At 40.7% G+C, this 17,672-nt stretch overlaps 1 protein-coding gene across 1 annotated transcript in view; it reads left to right on the top strand.

Moving 5' to 3' along the window:
* NOC2L (NOC2 like nucleolar associated transcriptional repressor) overlaps window positions 1–17,672 on the top strand; it is a 274,391-nt gene that overhangs the window by 128,736 nt on the left and 127,983 nt on the right. Inside the window, exons 13-14 of the mRNA XM_053690456.1 lie at window positions 1,035–1,148; window positions 3,753–3,854. Coding sequence (XP_053546431.1) covers window positions 1,035–1,148; window positions 3,753–3,854 — 216 coding nt within the window. The remainder of the gene's footprint in view (window positions 1–1,034; window positions 1,149–3,752; window positions 3,855–17,672) is intronic.

Below are 17,672 nucleotides of genomic sequence, written 5' to 3'. Positions count from 1 at the left end.
GACTGCAAATTGACAGGGGAACCTGTTCATTTTGAATATGATTGATTTTAAGAAAACCTTGGTCATTGTGATTTTAATGGGACAGTATAAACCAATTTTCATATAACTGCATGTAATAGACACTGCAATAAAGAATAATATGCACAGATACTGATATAAAAATCTAGTTTAAAATAGTTTAAAAACTTACTTAGAAACTCCCAGTTTAGCTTTGTTAAAAGGATTAGCTAGAACAGTGTTTTTCAACCAGTGTGCCGTGAGAGATCCTCAGGTGTGCCACGGCAGACTGACAACAGTGTGCTTGTTTTTTACTCCCAGTGCAGGGGTAGTTTGTAGGAGGCATGGCATAACAGCACAATACATACAGTATGTGTGTGTTTGTGTGTATGTGTATATATATATATGCTGTATTAGGCTACAATGTGTGATTTTTTTTAAATTTTGGGATGGTGGTGTGCCACAGGATTTTTTTTTATGTAAAAAAGTGTGCCACGGCAAAATAAAAAGGTAAAAAATCACTGAGCTAGAACACCCACTGCAAGTGGGAAATATTCAGACCCCCCCCCCCCCTTCCTCTGCGTATGAAAATACTCTTTACACAAACAGGAGCAAGCTGGGTAGGTATAGATCAGTATTCTCATAAAACTTTGGGGCTTGGTTAGGAGTCTGAAAATCAGTGCAATGTTATTTAAAAATGAGCAAAACCTATATAATAAAATACAAGCTGTATAGGCTATATAAACGGATCATCTACAAAACATTTATGCAAAGAAAAATCTAGTGTATAATGTCCCTTTAACAATGTTTCTGTATAGCTGAAAAGAGCTTAGTTTGAATATTTTGACTTAAACGTAACACTTCACCTTTTTTTGTTTTTTTAAATAATCACTGGCTTTTCAAAGACTGGGTCTAGTACTAATCTAAAACAAATGCTGTTCCTTAATAATGTGGCTAAGAAATTATTTTTGGATTTGTTTTATATTTTTAATAAAGCATCTGAGGATTCGGATAAATATTATTTTTTTTCCTTGCAGATTTTTCAAATGGTGAATTTTAACAAGAAGCCAGGTCGGATTAGTGTGAAGCCCATTAACTTTGCTGTGATCCTGAAGCTATCCAACACCAACCTGCAAGAGAAAGTCTTCAGGGTAAAGTATTTGTCTGCTTAAGAAGTGAAAATACTAAACCATAAAACCAGTTTCTTAAGGATTAGTACTTTAGAATCAACTTGGCCCAGTTCTTCTCCTTGAAGGGACAGTCTACTGTTAAATTGGTTTCCAATAACTTGTTATACCAGCAGCAGAATATAAAATGTATGATAAGTTGTTTCTTTAGGTTTAATTTAGTATATAAAATATTTGAACCCATCAATAGTTTTCTGCTGATGACTATATTTTTGTTTGTTAGTTATTTGTTTATTAGTTTATTCTCAAGTGGAAAAGTTTTGCTAACGAAACCGGATAAATCTGCAGTATTAACTTTCTCTATTCTGTATCCATTTTGTGTTGTACTTTGCCTTGTTTCCTGTCTCTATTTAAGTGGACTACAGACCCATAAGAACTTGAACGTTTTCTCGTATGAGCCTACGGTCCATTACTAATATGATGACTACTGTACTATCTTTCCTTGCTAATGCTAATTGTTCTCCAATCAGCGCTACAACAAAAGTGCCATATGGGGAGAGCGCTGATTGGACAGGAATTCAAACCGTTAGCTCACAGAAAAATTGACTTTTGAAGTAGGCAGCGTAGTGCAAGGTATTTGAATTTCATATCTATATTAAAAAGTAAGTTATAGGGCATCTTCATTACAACTGATGCGTTAAACGCCATTTAAAAAATCACTAACATTTCGGATCTGATTTTAAAGTCAAGATCAGACTGATATTCTACAGGAAAGTTCTACTCTGTGAAAAGCATTACTGGGCTAAAAAGAAGCTGCACGCCATAGAACAGGCTAACAATGTTATTGAGCTGACTGTTCGTTCCTGTGAGTGCGCTTCTCTTTGTATGATTTAAAAAAATTGAGAGTTTACCATTACTTTAATTATAGAAAATTTCAGCTCAGGTTATTTGGCCATTTTAATTACTGATATAAAGTAGGTCAAATGGATTATCGGGAACAAATTAAAGTGAAGAAAATTTAAGAGTAAACTGCACCTTTAAGAGGACACTGTGCTCACAAATTTTATGTCATTCATAAGAGCAGTCTCTTAATGTGTTTATTTATTTATTTGCATGAAAAAATGTCAAGCAAAGGCTTTTTTTAAAATTAAAAGTTTTAAATTGAAATAAATTGTTGTTTACTTCCTTCTAATGGTCCATGACTGATAGGCGGTTTATGTTATTGTTTATTGGCTGATAGACACTTCCTGCTAACTGAGCATTAGTACAAAATACACAAGTGATGTTGGTACGTTACTAAATTCTTTAATCGTTTTTACTTGTTTTGAGGCAAAATACTTTAATGTTTAGAGAGACATGAAACCCCAAATTTTTCTTTCATGTTTCAGATAACGCATGCAGTTTTAAACAACTTTCTAATTTGCTTTATTCGTTTGGTATCTTTGGTTGAAAAGCAGGGATGTAAAGCTCAGGTGCGTTTGTGTCTGGAGCACTATATTGCAGCAATTTTGCAAGAATGTTATCCATTTGCAAGAGCACTAGATCTCAGCACTATTTCCTGTCATGTAGTGCTCCAGATGCCTACCTAGGTATCTCTTCAACAAAGAACATGAGAACGAAGCACATTTGATAATATAAGTAAGTTGGAATTTTTTTAAAAATGTTATGCTTTGAATGATAAGAAAATTTTTGGGTATCATAATCCCTTAAATGCTGCCCTTTCATATGTATGATAGAACATCATAGTACAGTTTTTTTGTTTGTTTTATGAGTAAAAGTAAAATGTAGATGTTTATTAAAAGCAAAATCCATAGGAAAATAAATTAAAATTAAAAGAATTATATAATTCAGCATCTAGATCAGAGCTCAACAAAGGTGTTCAAAATCTAGGACCCAGCCCATTCATTTTGAAGCCAGAAACAGTGGCTCCTGGCGCCTGGATTTGTTGAGGCGTTCTCTAGACTGAGGCAAGGTTTTGGTAATTGGTTTGTTGGTTTTAAACTCAAGATTTAGATAAAATTGTGAGCTTACAATGTTAAAGAAATAAAATAAAATTAAAATGTGTCTTTTTTTGTGTTTTTTTTTTTTTAAGAGCAAACGTTGCCAGCTGGGTGACATTATGAAGTAGCCAGATTGGGACAACATACATTACTTTAATGATAATTTGTGTATTATTTATGACGGCAGAAGTATAAAAAAGATGGTTTGTACAAAGGTGCCTTTAGGCTTACACCATCAATAGAAATGCTTTGAAAACAGTGTAGATAAAACTCATTCATAAGAAACAATCCTGTCTTTCAAATGAGGAGTTTCAGAATGGCAGCCAACATATAGTATCTCCAAAATAGCCTATTTGCATCATGTGCAATGAGGAAATTACTATGAATGTGTACTTTATTTAAAAACCTCTTAAGAGGTACTAACAATGAGAATGGACCTCCTCTTTATGAGGAAATGTGAGAAGAGGATGGCGGCTTTCTCTCCGTTTTGTACATTTACTGTGAGTGTTGTTGCTCAGTTTGTATTTTTCTGTATCTGTCCTTATTTTGGTTAGTATGCTCATGATGGCATTTACATGACATGACGTGGTCTGTGATGCATAACTGTTCCTTTTTTCTTTGTTTACAGGATGGAGTCATTGACCAAATCTATGACCAGATACTGGAATATCTGCACACACAAGCCCATGTTATTGGATTCCCAGAACTGGCGTTGCCTTGTGTTCTTCAGGTACATAAGTTACTGGCAGGAGGCAGATGAGTGTAAAAAATTAGATACTACATTATTATGTACACATACACTCACTCACTCTTTCACACACACACACTCACACACACTCTCTCACACTCTCACACACTCACTCACACACACACACACTCTCTCACACACACACTCTCTCACTCTCTCTCATACACACACTCACACTCTCACACACATACATACACTCACTCTTTCACACACACACTCACACTCTCTCTCTCTCATACACACACTCACACTCTCTCGCACACATACATACACTCACTCTTACACACACACACACACACACACACACACACACACATACGCACACACACACTCTATCTCTCTCTCTCTCACTCTCACACACACACACACACACTATCTCTCTCTCTCACACACATACACACTCTCTCTCACTCTCTCTCACACACACTCAGACTCTCTCTCTCTCACACACACACACATACATACACATGCACACTCTCACTTACTCTCTCTCACACTCTCTCACTCTCCCTCTCACACATACATACACACTCGAAAGAGACTCTTACTCTCTCTCTCTCTCTCTCTCGCTCATACACACACACACACATTCAAAGACGCTCTCTCAGACACACGCTCTCTCACCTACACACTCTCTCTCTCTCTCTCTCTCTCTCTTACACACACACTGTCTCTAACTCACACACACAGACTATCTCACTCGCGCACACACACTCACTCACACAAATGCTCTTTCTCGCTCGTGCGCTCTCACACATACACACAGACGCTCTCACACGCTCTCACACTCTCTCTCGCACACGCTCTCACACATACACACACAAAGACTCACTCACTCTCACACACACTTTTTCTCACACACACACACACATGCAAAATAGAAATAACTGTAGGAATAATCAGTATGTTGCAAATGCACAATGCTAATGTTTACCACCGATCACAGACATTAGCATGTCCTGGGCTGACTTGGCTTCAAACAAGGACTCACAAATAGAAACTCGATCTGTCCGGATCATTCCCAGACAGGTGGCCACCCTAAGCGGGTTGCTCTGAAATAAAGTACTGCACATTTTGCAAACAAGATGGTAGTTATTTATTTTAAACATGTATTCAGATTTGTTTACAACGTAGTGCACAATTTGATATTTACCATTGGCACTTAAAAATTGAATGTTATGCCCCTTAAATTCTATCTTCGATTTTCCTTTTCCAGCTTTTATTTCTGTTTGATTGCATCTAAATGCCCTAAACAAATTCATGTAATTCTTAGGAAATGCAGAGGTCAGTGTTGAGAGACTGCACTGAACCAGACTTTACACCCACAAGTACCATTATTATAACCTTCCTTAAAAGTATGGAAGTAGACTTGTCTGGAAACAAGTGGGGTTAAAGTTAAACTATTTAAATAATTATGGTCTCTCCTTAGAAACACATGTTCTAGCAGATACATACACATGATCTTGTGAGTGTGAAGCTGGAAGCTCATTTTTCTTGGGTTTAATATAAACACTATATTTTATAATATTAACCACAATGAAAAATGATTGAATGGCATAATGCTGAGTAATATACTTTCTAGTGTTATAAAACTACAACTTTTTCTAGCGGACAGCACATAATCCTTCTTGTGAGTCATCCATGCATGCAAGAGAGCAAGCTAGGTGCCGGCTGTTGCATTAAAATGACGATAAACTTTACTTTTTAATATCAAGTTGGGAATCTAAGCAATATTTTATAAGGACTTTAATTGATCACTTCTAAAAAAGATGCACTGTAACTTACTTTTCTTTTATATAGGTGGTGAGAGTCCACAAGCTGTTACGATGGGATATACATTCCTACCATGAGGAAGCAAAGTTTCCCAAACCTCAAAAGCCTATAAAACCCCTTCCACCTCACCCATACCTCAGTTTTAAACTTTGCCTCCATTGGAGGTGGTTGATGCATGATGTGCTTGATTTCTTTAGTGGAAGGCGCTTCAGAGCATAATGAAGAATGTAAATTCGGTCGCAGTGACTCGTCTTCTGCTTCCCTTTACAGATCAACATTCTACTCCTATTACCTCTGCTGCTATGTTTCAGTACTGATTTGGCTGTCTGCTACTAAGTACTTACTTTTTAATCTAGCCTTGCCGTTCTAATACCCCGTGCCCCGGCCGCTCACTTACAAACTCTAGCCGTACTGAACTTTTTTTTGTAGATAGAGCACCGATTTAGAGAACAGTTTAAAAAAGTAAGAGTTTTGAAGTGGTCAGTATTAGAATGACATGGCTAGAATAAAAAGTAAGTTACAGTACATCTTCATTAGAAGTGTAAAATATCGCTTAGATTCAAGATTTTAAAGTTTACCATAACTTTTAAAGATTATAATATAAAATGCTAAATTATGCGTAGTAAAGAAAACTTTGTAATATACTTTTGTTAATTATCAACCCCTTTTAAGCAAATTTATCTCTAAAAATGTGGACTTTACAATTCTCGCAATACAAGGCTTCACTCAGCAGAGAAGATAAGATATAGAAAACCACTGTTTTAACATTTTAGTGACTATAAATTCAGTGGAGACTTAAAGGGACATGAAACCCAAATTTCTCTTGCAAGGTGTATCCAGTCCACGGCTTCATCCTTTACTTGTGGGATATTCTCATTCCCTACAGGAAGTGGCAAAGAGAGCACACAGCAGAGCTGTCCATATAGCTCCCCCTCTAGCTCCGCCCCCCAGTCATTCTCTTTGCCGGCTCTGACAGCAGGGCCACTCTGTGGGAACAAGGAACGGGCTTTTACTCAAACCTGTTTGTGGTTCCCAAAAAAGAAGGAACTTTCAGACCAATCCTGGATCTAAAAATTCTAAACAAATTCCTCAGAGTCCCATCATTCAAGATGGAGACCATTCGAACGATCTTACCAATGATCCAGGAAGGTCAATATATGACTACCGTGGATTTAAAGGATGCGTACCTACATATCCCTATCCACAAAGATCACCAGTTTCTCATGTTCGCTTTTCTGGACAAGCGTTACCAGTTCGTGGCTCTTCCCTTCGGTTTGGCCACTGCTCCCAGAATTTTCACAAAGGTGCTAGGTTCCCTTCTGGCGGTGCTAAGACCGCAGGGCATAGCAGTAGCGCCTTATCTAGACGACATCCTAATTCAGGCGTCGTCTTTTCCCAGAGCCAAGGCTCACACGGAGATTGTACTGGCCTTTCTAAGGTCTCACGGGTGGAAGGTGAACATCGAAAAGAGTTCTCTGTCCCCGGTCACAAGGGTTCCCTTCCTGGGAACGCTAATAGATTCGGTAGAAATGAAAATATTTCTGACGGAGGTCAGAAAGTTAAAGCTTTTAACTACTTGCCGAGTACTTGATTCCATTCCTCAGCCATCTATAGCTCAGTGCATGGAGGCAATCGGGTTAATGTTAGCGGCAATGGACATAGTTCCTTTTGCTCGAATACATCTCAGACCACTGCAACTGTGCATGCTCAAACAGTGGAATGGGGATTACGCAGACTTGTCTCCTCAGATACAATTGGACCAGAGACTCTCTTCTCTGGTGGTTGTCTCAGGATCATCTGTCTCAGGGAACATGTTTCCGCAGACCAGAATGGATCATTGTAACGACCGATGCCAACCTGTTAGGCTGGGGTGCAGTCTGGGACTCCCTGAAAGCTCAGGGCCTATGGTCTCGGGAAGAATCTTTTCTCCCGATAAACATTTTGGAACTGAGAGAGATATTCAATGCGCTTCAGGCATGGCCTCAACTAGCTGCGGCCAAATTCATCAGATTTCAGTCGGACAACATCACGACTGTAGCTTACTTCAATCATCAGGGGGGAACGAAGAGTTCCTTAGCGATGAAGGAAGTATCCAAAATAATCAGGTGGGCGGAGGATCACTCCTGCCATCTCTCAGCAATTCACATCCCAGGAGTGGACAACTGGGAAGCGGATTTTCTAAGTCTTCAGACTTTTCACCCGGGGGAGTGGGAACTCCACCCGGAGGTTTTTGCTCAGCTGACTCAGCTATGGGGCACTCCAGAGTTGGATCTGATGGCGTCCCATCAGAACTCCAAATTTCCTCTCTACGGATACAGGTACAGGGACCCCAAGGCGGTATTGATAGATGCTCTAGCAGCGCCTTGGTCCTTCAATCTGGCTTATGTCTTTCCACCGTTTCCCCTTCCCCCTCGTCTGGTCGCCAGAATCAAGCAGGAGAAGGCTTCGGTGATTCTGATAGCGCCTGCGTGGCCACAGTATGCAGACCTAGTGGACATGTCATCTGTTCCACCATGGACACTGCCACTGTGGCAGGACCTTCTAATACAGGGTCCATTCAAGCATCCAAATCTAGTTTCTCTGCGTCTGACTGCTTGGAGATTGAACGCTTAATTCTATCAAAGCGTGGTTTCTCTGAGTCAGTTATAGATACTCTGATACAGGCTAGAAAACCTGTCACCAGGAAAATCTACCATAAGATATGGCGAAAATATCTTTGTTGGTGTGAATCCAAGGGTTACTCATGGAGTAAGATTAGGATTCCCAGAATATTATCGTTTCTCCAAGAAGGATTGGAGAAAGGATTGTCAGCTAGTTCCTTAAAGGGACAGATATCTGCTCTGTCTATTCTCTTACACAAGCGTCTGGCAGAGGTACCAGACGTTCAAGCGTTTGCTCAGGCTCTAGTCAGAATCAAGCCTGTTTATAAACCTGTGGCTCCGCCATGGAGTCTTAATCTAGTTCTTTCAGTTCTTCAAGGGGTTCCGTTTGAACCTTTACATTCCATAGATATCAAGTTATTATCTTGAAAAGTTTTGTTTTTGGTAGCTATATCTTCTGCTCGAAGAGTTTCAGAATTTTCTGCTTTACAGTGTGATTCACCTTACCTGGTGTTTCACGCAGATAAGGTTGTGTTGCGTACCAAACCTGGTTTTCTTCCTAAGGTTGTTTCTAACAAGAACATTAACCAGGAAATAATAGTTCCTTCTCTGTGTCCTAACCCATCGTCAAAGAAGGAACGCCTGCTACACAATCTTGATGTGGTTCGTGCTTTAAAATTCTATTTACAAGCAACTAAAGACTTCAGACAAACATCATCCTTGTTTGTCGTTTATTCTGGTAAGAGGAGAGGTCAGAAAGCGACTGCTACCTCTCTTTCCTTCTGGCTGAAAAGCATCATCAGGTTGGCTTACGAGACTGCTGGCCAGCAGCCTCCTGAACGAATTACTGCTCATTCTACCAGAGCTGTGGCTTCCACTTGGGCTTTCAAGAATGAGGCTTCTGTTTAACAGATTTGTAAGGCAGCGACTTGGTCTTCACTTCATACTTTTGCCAAGTTTTACAAATTCGATACTTTTGCTTCTTCGGAGGCTATTTTTGGGAGAAAGGTTTTGCAAAGCAGTGGTGCCTTTCGTTTAAGGTACCTGTCTTGTTCCCTCCCTTCATCCGTGTCCTAAAGCTTTGGTATTGGTATCCCACAAGTAAAGGATGAAGCCGTGGACTGGATACACCTTGCAAGAGAAAACAGAATTTATGCTTACCTGATAAATTACTTTCTCTTGCGGTGTATCCAGTCCACGGCCCGCCCTGGCAATTAAGTCAGGTAAATATTTTTTTTGTTTAAACTACAGTCACCACTGCACCTTATGGTTTCTCCTTTTTCTCCTAACCTTCGGTCGAATGACTGGGGGGCGGAGCTAGAGGGCGAGCTATATGGACAGCTCTGCTGTGTGCTCTCTTTGCCACTTCCTGTAGGGAATGAGAATATCCCACAAGTAAAGGATGAAGCCGTGGACTGGATACACCGCAAGAGAAAGTAATTTATCAGGTAAGCATAAATTCTGTTTTTTTCTTTCGTGATTTAGACAGAGCATGCAATTTTAAACAACTTTCCAATTTACTTCTATTATTTAATTTGCTTCCTTCTCTTGTTATACTTTGCTGAAAGGTTAATCTAGGAAAGCCCAGGAGCAGCAAAGAACCTAGTTTCTAGCTGCTGATTGGTTGCTGCATATATATACCGATTGTCATTGGTTCACTCATGTGTTCAGTTCGAATCCAGTAGTGCATTGCTGCTCCTTCAACAAATAATACCAAGAGAATGAAGCACATTTGATCATTGGAAAGTTGTTTAAAATTGCATGTTCTACCTAAATAATGAAAGAAAATGTGTGGGTTTCATGTCCCTTTAAAATTTAAAAGAATGCATATTATTCTCTGGTTTCTTTGAATTCTTCATTACGAGTAGCGTTTTATTAGTGTCTTGCCATATACTGAAGCAGGGAAAGGTAGTGATGGCTTCATTATGCAGTGATCTCCTCCAGAAAATGTTGCCAGTTGGGTGGCATTAAGTAGCCAGATGGGGGTAGTGTAATACTTTGCAATATTTTTAACATTTTCTGTTATTAATAAATGTTAGCTAAACTATCCAAAGAACAAATAAAAAGGGATAGGAAAGTCAAAATTAAACTTGCAAGAATCAGCTAAAGCAGGTAATTTAAAGATGCTTTTAAAATCATTTATATTTTCAAATGTGTTTCATTCTCTCTCTGTTGTTAAAAATGAATACACACATATCCTACACTAGTGGGAGCTAGCTGCTGATTGGTGCCTGCACACATTTTGTCTCTTGTGATTGGCTATCTAGATGTGTTCATCTAGCTGCCAGAAGTGCAATGATGTTGCAACGGGATAACAAGAACATGAAGCATATTTTATAATAAAAGTAAATTGAAAGTTGTTTAAAATTGCATGTTCTTAAAAATTGGTTAACAAAAGGGAGAAAAAGGATAGACAGGGGTTTATATAGCACTCATACTTACTTATGTGGGTATGAAGTTAGTTAAAAAAAAACTATACTTTAATTATTTGTTTAAAAGATATGGGGTAACAACCCCTACCGTTACACACAAACCACTACCTAATATCATGAAACTAAACTAAACTAAAAACAAGCCAACAGTCACTTCTCTGTTTCCTGGCCGATAGCAGGAAACGTCGGCATCAGGTGGCTGAAGTGACTGACCGGCAATATACAAAATATTTAGAGCAAACGTGTTTCGGCTATGACCTAGCCTTTCTCAATGCTATATTTTGCTGACAGTTAGTGAACCCGAGGCTGCCGGGTGAGCGGACTTTTAAACCCATTCTCGGACCGAGAATTAGCCAATTGGGTGAGTCTTTGAGAAGACGCCTTCTTAGTATCCAATGGTTACGCTGGGTGAGAGACGCCTACACACCTGATTGGACTATATGGCTGAGAAGTGTATTGGGTATGTCACGCATGCGTGTTACTCCACTAATAGCCTCTATAGAGGATCACTTGTATGACAACTGCTATATTTCCAAACAATATATATCTATGTTAATTAAACAAGTAAGTATCGTCTTCCAACGTAACCCATTCAAAACCTAAACTTAAACAATATTATACTCACACGATTCCAGTATAGCGATTATTATGTGCCCAAGCTTAAATAGTGCTATACCGTTATAAAGTTTTTACAGCACTAATAACAGCCACAATACTAATATTAGCCATATGTTAAACCAAATAATGCTAACCACTGTACATTAAAAGCTTTATTCTGATGATAAAGAATTATCACATAAGTATCTGGCCAAACTAAAGTATATTGGGTTACACACTTGGTTATAATAATTCCCACAAAAAATAATAATATTTCTCCAACATAGGTGTGTCCGGTCCACGGCGTCATCCTTACTTGTGGGATATTCTCTTCCCCAACAGGAAATGGCAAAGAGCCCAGCAAAGCTGGTCACATGATCCCTCCTAGGCTCCGCCTACCCCAGTCATTCTCTTTGCCGTTGTACAGGCAACATCTCCACGGAGATGGCTTAGAGTTTTTTAGTGTTTAACTGTAGTTTTTATTATTCAATCAAGAGTTTGTTATTTTAAAATAGTGCTGGTATGTACTATTTACTCAGAAACAGAAAAGAGATGAAGATTTCTGTTTGTATGAGGAAAATGATTTTAGCACCGTAACTAAAATCCATGGCTGTTCCACACAGGACTGTTGAGAGCAATTAACTTCAGTTGGGGGAACAGTGTGCAGTCTCTTACTGCTTGAGGTATGACACATTCTAACAAGACGATGTAATGCTGGAAGCTGTCATTTTCCCTATGGGATCCGGTAAGCCATGTTTATTAAGATAGTAAATAAGGGCTTCACAAGGGCTTATTAAGACTGTAGACTTTTTCTGGGCTAAATCGATTCATTATTAACACATATTTAGCCTTGAGGAATCATTTATTCTGGGTATTTTGATATGATTATATCGGCAGGCACTGTTTTAGACACCTTATTCTTTAGGGGCTTTCCCTAATCATAGTCAGAGCCTCATTTTCGCGCCGGTATGGCGCACTTGTTTTTGAGGACAGCATGGCATGCAGCTGCATGTGTGTGGAGCTCTGATACATAGAAAAGTCTTTCTGAAGGCATCATTTGGTATCGTATTCCCCTTTGGGCTTGGTTGGGTCTCAGCAAAGCAGATTCCAGGGACTGTAAAGGGGTTAAATATAAAAACGGCTCCGGTTCCGTTATTTTAAGGGTTAAAGCTTCCAAATTTGGTGTGCAATACTTTTAAGGCTTTAAGACACTGTGGTGAAATTTTGGTGAATTTTGAACAATTCCTTCATACTTTTTCGCAATTGCAGTAATAAAGTGTGTTTAGTTTAAAATTTAAAGTGACAGTAACGGTTTTATTTTAAAACGTTTTTTGTGCTTTGTTATCAAGTTTATGCCTGTTTAACATGTCTGAACTACCAGATAGATTGTGTTCTGACTGTGGGGAAACCAAGGTTCCTTCTCATTTAACTATATGTATTTTATGTCATAAAAAATTTTAGTAAAAATGATGCCCAAGATAATTCCTCAAGTGAGGGGAGTAAGCATGGTACTGCATCATCCCCTCCTTCGTCTACACCAGTCTTGCCCATACAGGAGGCCCCTAGTACATCTAGTGCGCCAATACTCCTTACTATGCAACATTTAACGGCTGTAATGGATAATTCTATCAAAAACATTTTAGCCAATATGCCCACTTATCAGCGAAAGCGCGACTGCTCTGTTTTAGAAAATTCTGTAGAGCATGAGAACGCTGATGATATGGTTTCTGAAGGGCCCCTACACCAGTCTGAGGGGGCCAGGGAGGTTTTGTCTGAGGGAGAAATTTCAGATTCAGGAAACATTTCTCAACAGGCTGAACCTGATGTGATTACTTTTAAATTTAAGTTGGAACATCTCCGCGCTCTGCTTAAGGAGGTGTTATCCAATTTGGATGATTGTGATTATCTGGTCATTCCAGAACCACTATGTAAAATGGAAAAGTTCTTAGAGGCCCCGGGGCCCCCCGAAGCTTTTCCTATATCCAAGCGGGTGGCGTACATTGTTAGTAAAGAATGGGACAGGCCCGGTATACCTTTAGTACCTCCCCCCATATTTATAAAATTGTTTTCTTATAGTCGACCCCAGAAAGGACTGATGGCAGACAGTCCCCAAGGTCGAGGGGGCGGTTTCTACTCTACACAAGCGCGCCACTATACCCATAGAAGATAGTTGTGCTTTCCAAGATCCTATGGATAAAAAATTAGAAGGTCTGCTAAAGATGTTTGTTCAGCAAGGTTCCCTTCTACAACCAATTGCATGCATTGTCCCTGTCACTGCAGCCGCGTGTTTCTAGTTTGATGAGCTAGGAAAGGCGATTATTAGTAATTCTTCTTCTTATGAGGAGATTATGGACAGAATTCGTGCTCTTAAATTGGCTAATTCTTTCACCCTAGACGCCACCTTGCAATTGGCTAGGTTAGCGGCGAAAAAATTCTGGGTTTGCTATTGTGGCGCAGAGCGCTTTGGTTAAAATCTTGGGCAGCGGATGCGTCTTCCAAGAACAAATTGCTTGACATTCCTTTCAAGGGGAAAACACTCTTTGGCCCTGACTTGAAAGAGATTATCTCTGATATCACTGGGGGCAAGGGCCACGCCCTTCCTCAGGATAGGTCTTTTCAAGACCAAAAATAAACCTAAGTTTCGTCCCTTTCGCAGAAACGGATCAGCCCCAAGGGCTACGTCCTCTAAGCAGGAAGGTAATTCTTCTCAAGCCAATCCAGCCTGGAGACCTATGCAAGGCTGGAACAAAGGAAAGCAGGCCAGGAAACCTGCCACTGCTACCAAGACAGCATGAAATGCGGGCCCCCGATCCGGGACCGGATCTGGTGGGGGGCAGACTCTCTCTCTTCGCTCAGGCTTGGGCAAGAGATGTTCTGGATCCTTGGGCGCTAGAAATAGTCTCCCAAGGTTATTCTCTGGAGTTCAAGGGGCTTCCTCCAAGGGGGAGGTTCCACAGGTCTCAGTTGTCTTCAGACCACATAAGAAGACAGGCATTCTTACATTGGGTAGAAGACCTGCTAAAAATGGGAGTGATTCATCCTGTTCCATTAGGAGAACAAGGGATGGGGTTCTACTCCAATCTGTTCATAGTTCCCAAAAAAGAGGGAACGTTCAGACCAATCTTAGATCTCAAGATCTTGAACAAGTTTCTCAAGGTTCCATCGTTCAAGATGGAAACCATTCGAACACTTCTTCCTTCCATCCAGGAAGGTCAATTCATGACCAAGGTGGATTTCAAGGATGCGTATCTACATATTCCTATCCACAAGGAACATCATCGGTTCCTAAGGTTTGCATTCCTGGACAAGCATTTCCAGTTCGTGGCGTTTTCTTTCGGATTAGCCACTGCTCCTAGGATTTTCTCATAGGTACTAGGGTCCCTTCTGGCGGTGCTAAGACCAAGGGGCATTGCTGTAGTACCTTACTTGGACGACATTCTGATTCGAGCGTCGTCCCTTCCTCAAGTAAAGGCTCACACGGACATTGTCCTGGCCTTTCTCAGATCTCACGGATGGAAAGTGAACGTGGAAAAGAGTTCTCTATCTCCGTCAACGAGGGTTCCCTTCTTGGGAACTATAATAGACTCCTTAGAAATGAGGATTTTTCTGACAGAAGCCAGAAAAACAAAACTTCTAGACTCTTGTCGGATACTTCATTCCGTTCCTCTTCCTTCCATAGCGCAGTGCATGGAAGTGATAGGTTTGATGGTAGCGGCAATGGACATAGTTCCTTTTGTGCGCATTCATCTAAGACCATTACAACTGTTCATGCTCAGTCAGTGGAATGGGGACTATTCAGACTTGTCTCCGAAGATACAAGAAAATCAGAGGACCAGAGACTCATTCCGTTGGTGGCTGTCCCTGGACAACCTGTCACAAGGGATGACCTTCCGCAGACCAGAGTGGGTCATTGTCACGACCGACGCCAGTCTGATGGGCTGGGGCGCGGTCTGGGGATCCCTGAAAGCTCAGGGTCTTTGGTCTCGGGTAGAATCTCTTCTACCGATAAATATTCTGGAACTGAGAGCGATATTCAATGCTCTCAAAGCTTGGCCTCAGCTAGCGAGGGCCAAGTTCATACATCAACCATCAGGGGGGAACAAGGAGTTCCCTAGCGATGGAAGAAGTGACCAAAATCATTCTATGGGCGGAGTCTCACTCCTGCCACCTGTCTGCTATCCACATCCCAGGAGTGGAAAATTGGGAAGCGGATTTTCTGAGTCGTCAGACATTGCATCCGGGGGAGTGGGAACTCCATCCGGAAATCTTTGCCCAAGTCACTCAACCGTGGGGCATTCCAGACATGGATCTGATGGCCTCTCGTCAGAACTTCAGAGTTCCTTACTACGGGTACAGATCCAGGGATCCCAAGGCGGCTCTAGTGGATGCACTAGTAGCACCTTGGACCTTCAAACTAGCTTATGTGTTCCCGCCGTTTCCTCTCATCCCCAGGCTGGTAGCCAGGATCAATCAGGAGAGGGCGTCGGTGATTTTGATAGCTCCTGCGTGGCCACGCAGGACTTGGTATGCAGATCTGGTGAATATGTCATCGGCTCCACTATGGAAGCTACCTTTGAGACGAGACCTTCTTGTTCTAGGTCCGTTCGACCCACTCCAGCTGACTGCTTGGAGATTGAACGCTTGATCTTATCAAAGCGAGGGTTCTCAGATTCTGTTATTAATACTCTTGTTCAGGCCTGAAAGCCTGTAACCAGAAAAATTACCACATAATTTGGTATATCTGTTGGTGTGAATCTGCAGGATTCCCTTGGGACAAGGTTAAGATTCCTAAGAGTCTATCCTTCCTTCGAGAAGGATTGGAAAAAGGATTATCTGCAAGTTCCTTGATGGGACAGATTTCTGCCTTGTCTGTGTTACTTCACAAAAAGCTGGCAGCTGTGCCAGATGTTCTAGCCTTTGTTCAGGCTCTGGTTAGAATCAAGCCTGTTTACAAAATTTGGACTCCTCCTTGGAGTCTCAACCTAGTTCTTTCAGTTCTTCAGGGGGTTCCGTTTGAACCCTTACATTCCGTTGATATTAAGTTATTATCTTGGAAAGTTTTGTTTTTGGTTGCAATTTCTTCTGCTAAGAAGAGTTTCAGAATTATCTGCTCTGCAGTGTTCTTCTCCTTATCTGGTGTTCCATGCAGATAAGGTGGTTTTGCGTACTAAACCTGGTTTTCTTCCAAAAGTTGTTTCTAACAAAAACATTAACCAGGAGATAGTTGTGCCTTCTTTGTGTCCTAATCCAGTTTCAAAGAAGGAACGTTTGTTGCACAACTTGGATGTAGTTCGTGCTCTCAAATTTTACTTAGCAGCTACTAAGGATTTCAGACAAACTTTGTCTTTGTTTGTTGTTTATTCTGGTAAACGGAGAGGTCAAAAAGCAACTTCTACCTCTCTCTCCTTCTGGATTAAAAGCATTATCCGATTGGCTTATGAGACTGCCGGACGGCAGCCTCCTGAAAGAATCACAGCTCACTCCACTAGGGCTGTGGCTTCCACATGGGCCTTCAAGAACGAGGCTTCTGTTGATCAGATATGTAAGGCAGCGACTTGGTCTTCACTGCACACTTTTTCTAAATTTTACAAATTTGATACTTTTGCTTCTTCTGAGGCTATTTTTGGGAGAAAGGTTTTGCAAGCCGTGGTGCCTTCCATTTAGGTGACCTGATTTGCTCCCTCCCTTCATCCGTGTCCTAAAGCTTTGGTATTGGTTCCCACAAGTAAGGATGACGCCGTGGACAGGACACACCTATGTTGGAGAAAACAGAATTTATGTTTACCTGATAAATTACTTTCTCCAACGGTGTGTCCGGTCCACGGCCCGCCCTGGTTTTTTTAATCAGGTCTGATAATTTATTTTCTTTAACTACAGTCACCACGGTAACATATGGTTTCTCCTATGCAAATATTCCTCCTTAACGTCGGTCGAATGACTGGGGTAGGCGGAGCCTAGGAGGGATCATGTGACCAGCTTTGCTGGGCTCTTTGCCATTTCCTGTTGGGGAAGAGAATATCCCACAAGTAAGGATGACGCCGTGGACCGGACACACCGTTGGAGAAAGTAATTTATCAGGTAAACATAAATTCTGTTTTCTTGGAATTTATGTGGGTATGATCCAATTTATAACCTCCATATATAGCGATAGTAATTGGTGTGAAAAGTGAGTTCTTAGGCTTAATCCTCACTAGTTTATCACCAAATGTCTGCTTAATAATGTACAGGTGACGCAATGGTATTACGTCTAAGGCTACAATATTGTTTTTTAATTCCGCTATTAATGGCATTAATATGATACTTGGGTAACCACAGACTTAGAATCCTACGGAAAATATCTTTTAATAATTATTGATTATTTACATTACTTATTTACATTACTGGGACCAGCAAGCAGT

The sequence above is a fragment of the Bombina bombina genome, chromosome 8 (assembly GCF_027579735.1).
Source record: "Bombina bombina isolate aBomBom1 chromosome 8, aBomBom1.pri, whole genome shotgun sequence".
Classification (NCBI taxonomy): Eukaryota; Metazoa; Chordata; class Amphibia; order Anura; family Bombinatoridae; genus Bombina; species Bombina bombina.
This window is presented reverse-complemented; position numbering and strand designations above follow the sequence as displayed.